This window comes from Mustela lutreola, chromosome 17 (assembly GCF_030435805.1).
Source record: "Mustela lutreola isolate mMusLut2 chromosome 17, mMusLut2.pri, whole genome shotgun sequence".
Classification (NCBI taxonomy): Eukaryota; Metazoa; Chordata; class Mammalia; order Carnivora; family Mustelidae; genus Mustela; species Mustela lutreola.
The window spans coordinates 41,127,029-41,138,452 of NC_081306.1; the positions used below are offsets into that span (position 1 = coordinate 41,127,029).

The 11,424-nt window shown below is 53.4% G+C and overlaps 1 protein-coding gene across 1 annotated transcript; it reads right to left on the bottom strand.

The window, feature by feature from the left end:
* Positions 1 to 6,491: 6,491 nt before the first annotated feature.
* Positions 6,492 to 11,298, bottom strand: SPACDR (sperm acrosome developmental regulator). Its single transcript, XM_059154583.1, has 3 exons — positions 10,271 to 11,298; positions 9,761 to 10,084; positions 6,492 to 6,964 (listed from the first exon to the last, which is right to left on the bottom strand). Exons 1-3 carry the CDS (start codon positions 10,322 to 10,324, stop codon positions 6,731 to 6,733), a joined length of 612 nt encoding a protein of 203 aa, XP_059010566.1. The 5' UTR covers positions 10,325 to 11,298; the 3' UTR covers positions 6,492 to 6,730.
* Positions 11,299 to 11,424: the final 126 nt, after the last annotated feature.

Consider the following 11,424-nt stretch of genomic DNA (forward strand, 5'->3'; position numbering starts at 1 on the left):
GGCCCAAGCAGTGCAATCCCAATGAGTCAGCCTTCCCGACCCCAAACATCCACTGCACCCCTCTGCATTCCAGGCTCTGTGCTGAAGTAAGCCCTGGGACACAGCCCAGAGGACCCGGGGGAGGGGGCAGGGACTCCGGAAGGCCTGTCCGAGGTAGCTGGAGAAGCAGCAGCTGAGAGAAAGCCAGGCGAAGAATGTGGGGGAACAACTTTCAAAACTGAAGAATCAGCATTTGCAAAGGCCCAGGGTAGGAAGAGGAAATAAATGGAAACCAGCCAAGCACTGTGCAAATGACAGCACAGGCAAACCTGGAGCGATTAGGTCAGGCCCGTGGGCAGGGACCCTAGCCAGGAGCTGAGGTAAGAAGCTTGGATTTCATCCTAACTGCTCCAAGACATCCTAGAAAGGTCCTACATGGAGAGATGCCATGCTCCGAGTTACACCAAAAAGATCTCTCTGATCCCATAAGAAATTTCAAAACTCGGGACACCTGGGTAGATCACTGAAGCAGCTCAGGTCATGATCTCCGGGTCCTGGGATCGAATCCCACATCGGGCTCCCTGCTCAGCAGGCAGCTTGCTTCTCGCTCTGTCTACCGCTCCCCCTGCTTGTGGGCTCTCTCTCTTTCTGACAAACAAATACATTTTTTAAAAAGTCAAAACTCTATCTGTATGGAAAAAAGACAAGAATTAATAAGTGTTGGCGAGGATGTGGAGAAAGGAGAACCCTTGTGCGCTGTTGGTGGCAATGCAAATTGGTGCGGCCACTGTGGAAAATGGGTGTGGAGGCTTCTCGAAAAATTAAAAATAGAACCACCATACCATCCAGCAAGTCCACTACTGGGGATGTATCGGACGGGGAAACAAAAACACTAACTCAGGGGGCACCTGGGTGGCTCAGTGGGTTAAGCCACTGCCTTCGGCTCAGGTCATGATCTCGGGGTCCTGGGATCGAGTCCCGCGTCGGGCTCTCTGCTCAGCAGGGAGCCTGCTTCCCTCTCTCTCTCTCTCTGCCTGCCTCTCTGCCTACTTGTGATCTCTCTCTGTCAAATAAATAAATAAAATCTTAAAAAAAAAACAACACTAACTCAAAAAGATAGCTGCCCCTCCATGTTCACTGCAGCGTTTTTTATAAGCTCATTGGTGAATGAATGAAGAAACTGTGTGTGTAGAATATTATTCAGCCACAGAAAAAAGGAAATCCTGCTATTTGTGACCACATGGATGGAACTTGAGGGCATCATGTTAAATGAAATAAGCCAAAAGGGGTGCCTGGGCGGCTCAGTGGGTTAAGTGTCTGCCTTTGGCTCAGGTCCTGATCTCAGGGTCCTGGGATCGAGCCCCTGCATTGGGCTCTCTGCTCAGTAGGAACCCTGCTTCCCCCCTTCTCTGATTCCCTCTCTGCCGGCTTGTGATCGCTATCAAATAAATAAATAAATAAATAACATCTTAAAAAAAAAAAGGTCAGAGAAAGACAATTACCAGAAGAGCTCACCTCAATAATGAATGAATTTTTAAAAATATAGTGTATATATACCCAAATATTTTTTGTAAAGATTTCACTTCTACATGGGAAAACCGGATATTATTTCTGATGATTGCATGTGAATCCACACTGTTCCAGAATAAAACGTTAGAAGAAAAAAAAAAAAGAGGACTGTTAAAACATCTGCAACTTGCACGGTGCCTGGGTGGCTCAGTGGTTTAAAGCCTCTGCCTTCCGCTCAGGTCATGATCCCAGGGTCCTGGGATCAAGCCCCACATCGGGCTCTCTGCCCCGCAGGGAGTCGGCTTCCCCCTCTCTATCTGCCTACATGTGATCTCTCTGTCAAATAAATAAAACCTTTTAATAAATAAATAAATAAAATCTTAAAAAAAAAAAAATCTGCAACTCGTATTCCAGAAAGGGTTAACTCTCTTGCTATATAAAGAGCTTCTAGATATCGCTAAGAAATAATAATAAAAATAAGCATGTCTACAGCACCCAATCCATGGCAAGTCCTGTTCTTTTCTGTGCATTTTTCTGTGCATTAATGCAATCAATCCTCCCAACATCCCCTCATTACCTCCGTTTTGCAACTAAGGTAACTGAGGCCCAGAGGGGTTAAGCAATTTGCCCAAGGCCATAGAGCTAGTAAGTGGTAGAGCCAGGACTCAAAAACCTGGTAGTCTGGCTCCGGAGGGCAGGCTCTTACGCTCTGTATTGAACTCTGCGGGCCTCTAGAAAAGACCTGTAATCCAGTTGAAAAACTGGCAGAGCATATAAACAATAAAGGAAAAACAGCTGGGTCTTAAACTCGGAGGTGGAGAGAGAAAGCCAGCGAGCGAAGGGTGCTATGCAGCCCTGCATCCTGGGGACCAGGATTCTCAGGGCCTCCTCTGCCCCAGCCTGAGCCAGCCGCTGCCACACCTCAGCTGTGCACTCCTCCTTCAGCACAAAACACCAAGCCTGTCTTGCAAAACCTGCCTGTCTACGGCCACTCACCCCCAGGAGGCACTGAGGGAAAGGGAAACGGGCAGAAGGCCATGCCTCAGCGATCACAGGGACATAGACCCGAGCAGCCCCCAGGGAGGTGGGAAGACAGGTTCGGGGCGGGTGGGCTCAGCTTTCGAAACAAAGAGGACGGAGAAGGGAAAAGGCAATCTCTACCTTTGGTCCATTTCCCCCTTGGAGATCTTTTTTTTTAAAAGATTTTATTAATTTATTTGACAGAGAGAGATCACAAGTAGGCAGAGAGGCAGGCAGAGAGACAGAAGGAAGCAGCAGAGAGCCCAATGTGAGGCTCCATCCCAGGACCCCGAGATCGTGACGCAAGCCAAAGGCAGAGGCTTAACCCACTGAGCCACCCAGGTGCCCCCCACCTTGGAGATCTTAATAGGCTGTCTGCCCAGTACCCCCAGAATGACCCAAGGAGCAGACAGGCAGCTCCCACAAAGGGGGAGACAGCATTACCAGCCCTGCAACGTACACAGTCTTTCCGTCCGGTTAATATTGGTCTTGCCACTCCTGAGGGGGAACACGGGAACAAGTCAAAATATAGCCACAGACAGCCACAGGACATACAGGAGTGTGTCTGTGCACACACGGCTGTGTGCACACCCTGTCTGGGCAGCCGAGAATAACCAAGGTCAAAGCCTTCATGCCCGGGGCCAGCCCCCTGTGGGGCTCAGGAGGGGCTGACTTCCCCCACCCCAGCGCTCAGATACCAGAGCAGATGGGGCCAAAGTGGAGGGAGCAACATCATGGGTCAAGAGAAGACCCGGTGTCCAGGGCTGAGACTTTGTTTCTGGGCTCAAAGGCTTAAACCAAGAATGTTTACCTACTTCGACTCTCTTCGTGGCAGCTCTGGGCTGTCAGGAAGCAGAGTTGAGGGGAGCTGAAGGCACATTTGCTTTCTTTTTTTTTTTTCTTTTTTTTCTTTTTTAAAGATTTTATTTATTTATTTGACAGAGATCACAAGTAGGCAGAGAGAGAGAGAGAGGAGGAAACAGGCTCCCTGCTGAGCAGAGAGCCCGATGCGGGACTCGATCCCAGGACCCTGAGATCATGACCTGAGCCGAAGGCAGCGGCTTAACCCACTGAGCCACCCAGGCGCCCCCACATTTGCTTTCTTTTACTCAGTACTGTTTTAGGCCACGGGGACAGCAGCCGTACACTGCAAATCGTAACCATTACCATCATCATGGCAGCTAACATTTCTGACTCCTTGTCTTGTGTTAAGCATCATTTCCTTCATCCTCAAGACAGCCCTGAGAGACAGGCACTACTTCCCACTTTCCCCATTTTACAGATGAGAAAACCAAGGCCCAGAGAGGTTAGCCGATTTACCCAAGGCTACACAACCAGAAAGCGTCCGTTCAAATCGCTTCCCGAGCTCTTCACTACGACACGGCACGGCTGCCTCCCAAGTATACTGGCCAACACGTAGATAACATTTCCGATCCTGTGAAGTACTAACCGAAGATAAAGCACGACGAGAGACACAGGATGGCCAAGACAGCGAGTCACTCCTGATCTCTAAGTCAGGTCATCAGGGAAAGGGTTTGGGAAGACGTGGTGACATCTGTACACAATCCACACCGGCAAGAAGCCCAGGTGTCGGGATCTGAGAGAAGGGCCTTTTAGACAAAGGGGACAGTATGGGGTTTTTTTCCCAAGAGGGATGGAGAACTAGGGGAAGGTTTCAGCAGGGGTGTGACAGGGGTAAGCATCCTTCCCTGCACACATCACTACCCCGGGAGATCCGTTAGGCTTCCCTCCCAGTTGGAAAGTTCCTCCCCAGGGCCCACCACAGGCCTTCCCCGGGGTTCTGGGCTGGATTACTAGGAAGGCGAGGCAGGAGGCCACCCGCGCACACTGAGACATCTAGGAAAAGCAAGTTCTGCAGACTTCTCTTCCATCCTGGCCCCTTCTCTCCCGCAAATCTCCATTCCCCTGCTTGGCCAAGCCCGGACAGAACTCCATCATGTCTGGGGAGGGAGAAAGAGGTGGGAGGTGCTAACAGCTCTCTTGGCTGCTGGCTGAACTCACCTTCTTCCTTTCCTCCCCTCCCACTCCCAAGATGCTGAAGAAGCCAAAGAAAAATGAAGGCAGTATTCTTTCCCACAAGCCCACAGCCTCAAGCCTGGGTTGGCTCCTGGGCCTGTAGCTACTTGCAAGGCTCTTACCCGTGACCCTCCGGGCCACCCTTCACCCTGCCCCACCATCCTCTCACTGAAACCTTCAGGTAGAGGAGCCTGTCTCTAAGGACTTGGAGGGGCTGATCTTGAATTTCACACAGCGAAGCACCTTCCAGCCTCTGGGCACCCGGGGGCACACAGACGCTGCACCAACGCCATTGGGCCCCAGGATGGTTCCCTGCACACAGGGAGAGGGGAGGAATAATTGGTTGACTGAAAGCCCCAGAGATGAGCCACTGTGTATCAGCCCGTTTTGAGGCCCCGCGTGAACACAGGCTTTGACTTCATGCTAAACCAAGACACATTCCCAGAGAGGCCATTTCATGTATTGAAGACCTACACTGTGAGGTGTGTGTGTGTGTGTGTGTGTGTGTGTGTGTACGTGTAACATGTATGTTGCAGTCCGGAGTAAGCTAGACTCATCAGTTACATCAGTGAAAGCCGCATGACTTATTAAACACCACCTTTCTGTCCCTCGATTTTCTCCTCCCCAAAAATGAAAGTTATTGTGAGAATTACTTAAAACGAGACCTAAAAGGAATCACAGTAGGAGCTCAGTAAGTGGTGGCTGGTACTCCTGTGGCTGGCAAGGTTGAGGTGCGGTAGGTTCAGGGTAGCAGAGCTCCAGGGCTGGGCAGCCTGGTGCGGTTTCCAGACTTTGGGGAAAGGCAAACCCGAATTCCCAGCAAAGGGGCAGTGGAGGGTGGGGAGGGGTCCTGGGGAGAGGAGAGCACTTGCCGACTTTTCTAGGGAATTGGGTGCTCCTCACTACCCCAGCTTTGCTCACGCCCCCCACCTGCCCGCTATTCATACCAGCTCCGCCAGCAAGACCCAGCAGCACAGCCAGCCGCAACGTCCCTCCTCCTCCCCCTCTCCCCCTTCTCCGGGGCCTCTGCCGGCATCCCTTCCACCTTCCCCTCCGCACCCCCCAAGCTCCCAGAACACCCTAATTTGGCAATCTTTGTGAAATATCCCTGCTTTTCCTTGGGGAGCCACCTCTGCGTCTTCGTGTGGCCGTGCAAGAGGGCAGACTAAGTATCCGTGAGGGGACCTGCGGCTCCACGACCTCTCCTGTGTTGCCTCCGGCTCCCCAGCCTCCTCCAAAACGCCACGGCCTCCTGCCGAGCACCTCCCCTCCCCCTCCCCCTCCCCAATCCCCGGGAACCAGGCTGACACCCTAACCAGCAGGACGCTAGGCCCTCCGGCGCAAACGCGCTGCCGCTGCCCCGCCCCCGACCTCCCCGCCCCCGCCGCCTCCCGGAATCCTGGGAGTTGTAGTTTTCGGCCTCTCTCGGGGTGGGGGGGGGCGCGGCCAGTAGGGCCTTCGAGCCTTCTGTCCAGCTGCTGCCACGTCTTCAGACCCACTGACCTCGCCATGGGGGAACCCCAGAGCGCCAGAGGGGCCGGGGCAGGGACCTGGCTGCCCGAGCGGGCAGTTTCCAGCAGGTCTCGCCTGCTCCAGGATCCTGGGCAGGTCCTTCAACCTGTGCACAACACCTGTCTTGGTAGGATTGCCAGGGAGAGCCTGGGCTCAGGACCTGGTGGACGCCACGTATCTTCAGTAAAGGGATGCTGCTGTGACAGGTGCCCGGAGTTGCTGGTCTGGCAGAGCTGCCAAAGGCAATCAGCCCCCTGGAAGTGGGTTTGGGCCCAGGGCCTGGACATGGGGATCCAACCCCCCTCAAACCCCAAAGTTACTCCTGCACATATTTGGGCCAGTCCTTGAGGAGCCCCGCCCGGCCCCTCCGAGTTCCCCTCTTTGCCTCTCGCCATCCACAAACACACTCTACATTTACTCAGAAATATTTGATATTTATTTCCCAATATTTTGATAACTTTTTTTTTTTTTTTTTTTTTTTTTTTTTTACAAATTGAATAAATGGAATGAAGGGGAATAAGTGGGACCCCAGGCCTGCACTTGGGCTCCCGATGAGAGGTGACAGTATGAAAACTTCTCCTCACCCACAACTCCCAGCCTGCTGCCCTAACCTCTCCTATCAACCTTACCTAACAGTGAGGTGGGGGCTTTTTGGAGGATGTGGGGTCCCCCCCTAGAGGGGACTCCGGGCATCCTGTTTCAGGCCCTGAACTGCCTCAGGTTGGGAGCCACCGTGGGCCCGGATGTGGCGCCGCCTCCGCCTCTCCTGCCTGCGGGCCAGCTGTCGCAGCTGTTTCCGGATGGCCCACAGTACCAGGTAGACTTCCCGCAGCATCTCAGCCTCCGGCGTCTCCAGAGCGGACCCAGACCTCATCTGGGAGGAAATGGAGGTAGAGCTCACAGAGGACTATGAGAGAAAGAGAGAAGATGTGCACATGTCAATAGCTTGGTCTAGGGAGAAATCACTGGTGACAAAAGCAAAGGCTTGTTCAGTGCTACCCCCGCCCCCCAAATCAGGCCTAGCTCAGGCACCGCCTCCTCCAGGAAGCCTTCCCAGGCTGCATTAGGTGTTCTTTGTCTCTACCTTTGGGTTTCCCTCAAAACCTGGCATGTCATACACTCTTTGTTCTGCAGACCTGTTTGTTTTGAACTCTAGGATTCGAGCTCCTGAAAGACAGGCACCATGTCTCACCCATCTTTGCGTCCTCACTATGGTTGCTGGAGACTGTGTTAAAATGAAACGCGTGTTGGGGCACCTGGGTGGCTCAATCTGTTAAGCCCTCAGCTCGGGTCATATCCCATGGTTCTGGGATCAAGCTCCATATGGGGCTCCCTGCTCAGCAGGGAGTCGGTTTCTCTCTCCCCCTTTGCCCTGCACCCCGGCTTGTGCTCTCAAATAAATAAATCTTAAAAAAAAAAGAAAAAGGACAGAATGGCCCCCTGACCTCCAACTCCAGTCTAGAGCCCCCGCCTCACCTCCAGGCCTGTATATCCCGCTGCCTTCTAGATATCTCCATGAAAATGTCCCACCGACATCTCAGCTCATCTTGCCCCAATGCCCTGAACTCATCACTTGTTCCCCTAAGTCTGCTCTTGCTCCTTCATTCTCCGTCCCAGTGACTGCCTCCAGCCTGCCTGTTCCGACTTCTGTCTCTCCCTCCCTCTTCACCGTCATCCAACAAGATGCTACAACAATTCTACCTCTTAAATACCCTGCCTCTCTTCTTGGCCTTTTTTTTTCTTTTTTTACCTTTTCAAGATTTTATTTATTTATCTGACAGAGATCACAAGTAGGCAGAGAGGCAGACGGGGGTAGGGGAAGCAGGCTCCCCGCCGAGCAGAGAGCCCAATGTGGGGCTCGATCCCTGGATCATGACCTGAGCTGAAGGCAGAGGCTTTAACCCACTGAGCCACCCAGGCGCCCCTCCTCCTGTCCTTTTCTGACCTACCCATCACAGGGTGCCAAGTGAACTTTATTATTAGTGCTGTAATATTTCATTCAAGGCCAAAATAAGTTGGCTTGGTAGTCATCCAGACACTTCCCTTTTTAAAATTACATTTCTGACTTTGAGAGACTTGTAGTCCGATGAAATTGTGAAATACCAGATGCCTCCTATGTTCTTCACCCAAACTCCCCCAATAGTAAAATCTTGCAAAACTCGAGTACGGGATCACCGTCAGGATACTGACATCGACACAATCGCGGATTTATCCACATTTCCCCCTTCGCTTGTACTCCATTGTGGGTGTATTACATTCTACCCAATTCTATCTCACAAACACAAGTTCATGTCGTCCACTGCCACAGAACATTTTCATCAACTCAAGAATTCATCATGTTGGGGCGCCTGGGTGGCTCAGTGGATTAAAGCCTCTGCCTTCAGCTCAGGTCATGATCTCAGTGTCCTGGGATCGAGCCCCACATTGGGCTCTCTGCTCAGCGGGGAGCCTGCATCCCCCCTCTCTCTCTGCCTACTTATGATCTCTGTCAAATAAATAAATAACTCTTAAAAAGAATTCATCATGTTGCCCTTTTACAACCAACCTACCTACCAACATCGCCAACCCTTACCTTAAGCTCTGACAACCACATAATCATTCATCAAGTCTCCATTTATATAATTTTGTTATTTCAAGAGTGGTATAGAATATAAACACAATCATACAGTACATATAGAGGGGAAAGAGCAGGGTCCTGAGATCAAGTCCCGTGTCGGGCTCTCTGCTCAGCAGGGAATCTGCTTCTCCCTCTCTTTCTGTGCCCCCTCTCTCTCTTGCTCGCTTTTTAAAATCTTCAAAAAAAAAAAAAAAAAAAAACACCAACAGGGGGGACGCTTGGGGTGGCTCAGTCAGTTAAGCCGCTGCCTTCGGCTCAAGTCATGATTCCAGGGTCCTGGGACCAAGGCCTGCATCAGGCCCCTTGCTTGGTGGGGAGCCTGCTTCTCTCTCTGCCTCTGCCTGCCACTCTGCCTGCTTACGCGTGCTCTCTCTCTCTCTCTCTCTGACAAATAAATAAAATCTTTTTAAAAATAAATAAATAAATAAAATCCTTAAAAAAAAAAAAAGAAAAGAAACTATCAAAATGTTTCCAGGGCGGCCACACCACAACCTATGAGAGCATGCAAGCTTTCTAAATTCAGATCTGAGAAGCTGAGATACACTCTTCTGCTCAAATGTCTACAGGGGCTCCCATCGCTCTCAGGGTCAAATCCAAACTCCACAGACGGCCAAACCACTCTGCCTTGTACAAGCTGGTCCTTGGCCCCAGGACTGCCCAAACCCATCCCCCACTGGGCCAGACCCCCACCCCAGCCCACCTGCTAGTCTGTCTTCATGGAATGCACACTGTCACTCCCTCCCCCACTCCGCCCCAAGATGGGGCCAAAACCTTCAGATCTCAGCTTCACCCCCTTCTTCTGCTAAGGATGGTCTTCCTGGATGCCCCGAGTCTGAATGAGATGCTCCCACAGACCCCTGACCTCCCGTGTCACACTCCCTAACACACTGAACCAACAACGCCCGTGAGCTTGTCTGGAGCTCCCTTAGTCGGGGTAAACCTTGTTCACCCTGTACCCTGGGCTGCCCACCTCAGTGCCTGGCAGGCACACAAAACCAATGTCCGCCAAGTGGCTGGAGGGAGTCATGGGGGGGTCAGGGAGGGGGGAGGCCCCCTGGGAACCAGGGGAATATGGTGCCGACTGACCTTCCAGCTGCACATCTGCCAGCCGCTCTGCAGGGCCGAGACCATGAGTGAGGAGACCGACTTGACAGCTGTCCGGGGAAGCTGCAGCAGGGATCGGCCCCCCCGTTTCTGCTCCACCTCGACGCGATCCACTGATTTGACCAGCGTGACGGCATCAGCTGCCTTGGGAGGCTCCTCGGTCTTGGAGACCTTAGCCTCCTCGCAAAGCTCAACCAACTTGAACGTGTCGGTCATTTTGGGAGTCTTCTCCACCTTCACTACGCTTTTCTGGGAGTCAGAGTGTTCCACGACGGTGGACTTAGCTTTGTGTTTCCAGAAGAAAACCTAAGACCCAGGACAGGGAGAGGAGGGGGGGCGGGGCACAACGGTTGGCAGAGAGGCGATCACAGATGGGAAGGGGCCACGAGTGTCCCCACCTCCTCCCCAAATGGGTTTCTGTGACCTAGAGGCCACGGCCCAGCGCCTCCCACCCCAGCATGGCACGAGGAAGGGAGACTCTCTGAAACTCACCCAGCGAGTAATCTTTCGCCAAATCCATCGGAAGAACCTCATTACCACAGCCATTTCCCCCAATACACGAGCACCAAGTAGGGGGCAGGACAAGCATGCGGTACCAAGGGTGGAGGGGAACAGGCTGCGGGCCAGTGGCCACCACCTGAGGGGTCTCTTGGGGCCTTCAGGCACAGCCGAGAAGAAAGAAATAGAGAATCCAGGGGGAAAGCCTTCACTGACAACTCATCCTGAGTCCTACCTCCCCTCCCTGAGACAGGGAGAGGAGTCAAAGTGGATGAGAACTCAGAGGAAGGCAGAGTTCTAGCCCATTGTGTGACCCTGCCTGGCCCTGACCCCAACCCCCGAGGCCCTTCCAGGACCCACGGAGCCAATCCCTGTGCCCTCAGCCCTCCTTCCCAAAGGTGCAGGCAAAGGAAATTTACATTTGCCGAGCGCCTGGTAGTCACTGAACAGTCCCCACATATGATGTCACGTGATCACCCCCGCAGCACTCCGGTAGGTATTTTACCCAAGAGGAAGCGGAGATGCAGAAAACACAAGAAACCTGCCCAAGGGCATCCATCTAGGGAGCTATAGGGTGGAAAGTCCAACCTGGGGTGGCCTCCGGTATCCCACTGTCCACGCGGGTCCCCTTTAGTCTGGGGCCAAGCTGCTCTGAGACACAGGCTGCTGCTTTCCCCCCTTCCCCGCTAGATGGCGTCCTTCTCCCTACCTGCCTCTGCTGCCTGTGGCAGAAGCCCAGCCTAGGCTGTCAAGGAGGGGCCCCCCTTCACCCACAGGGCCGGTCCTCAGCCAGAGGAGGGTGGAAGCCACGGAGGCCGGCCAGGCCTGGCGAGGGCACTGTGTGCCCGGGGGAGCCTGGCCCACACCCAGCGCTGAGACAAGGGGCCCATTCAGAGCCCCCAGCCCCGCCCCCAAGCCGCCACCGGGATCCAACCCGCAGAGGGGACACACTGGGAAGCTGGAGGTGGATCCTTCACAATCACCAAAGGCCTCATTGTTTCCCTGCCCCCCCACCAGCACGTGGGCTGACGCCCCCCCACCCCCTCCGGCCTGCCTGCCCCTTCCCAGGACCCAGGCCACTGACTCCCTTTGGGCCCTTGGCACACCACCCCCAACTCCCCTGACCACTCTAAGCCACATTCAACCCC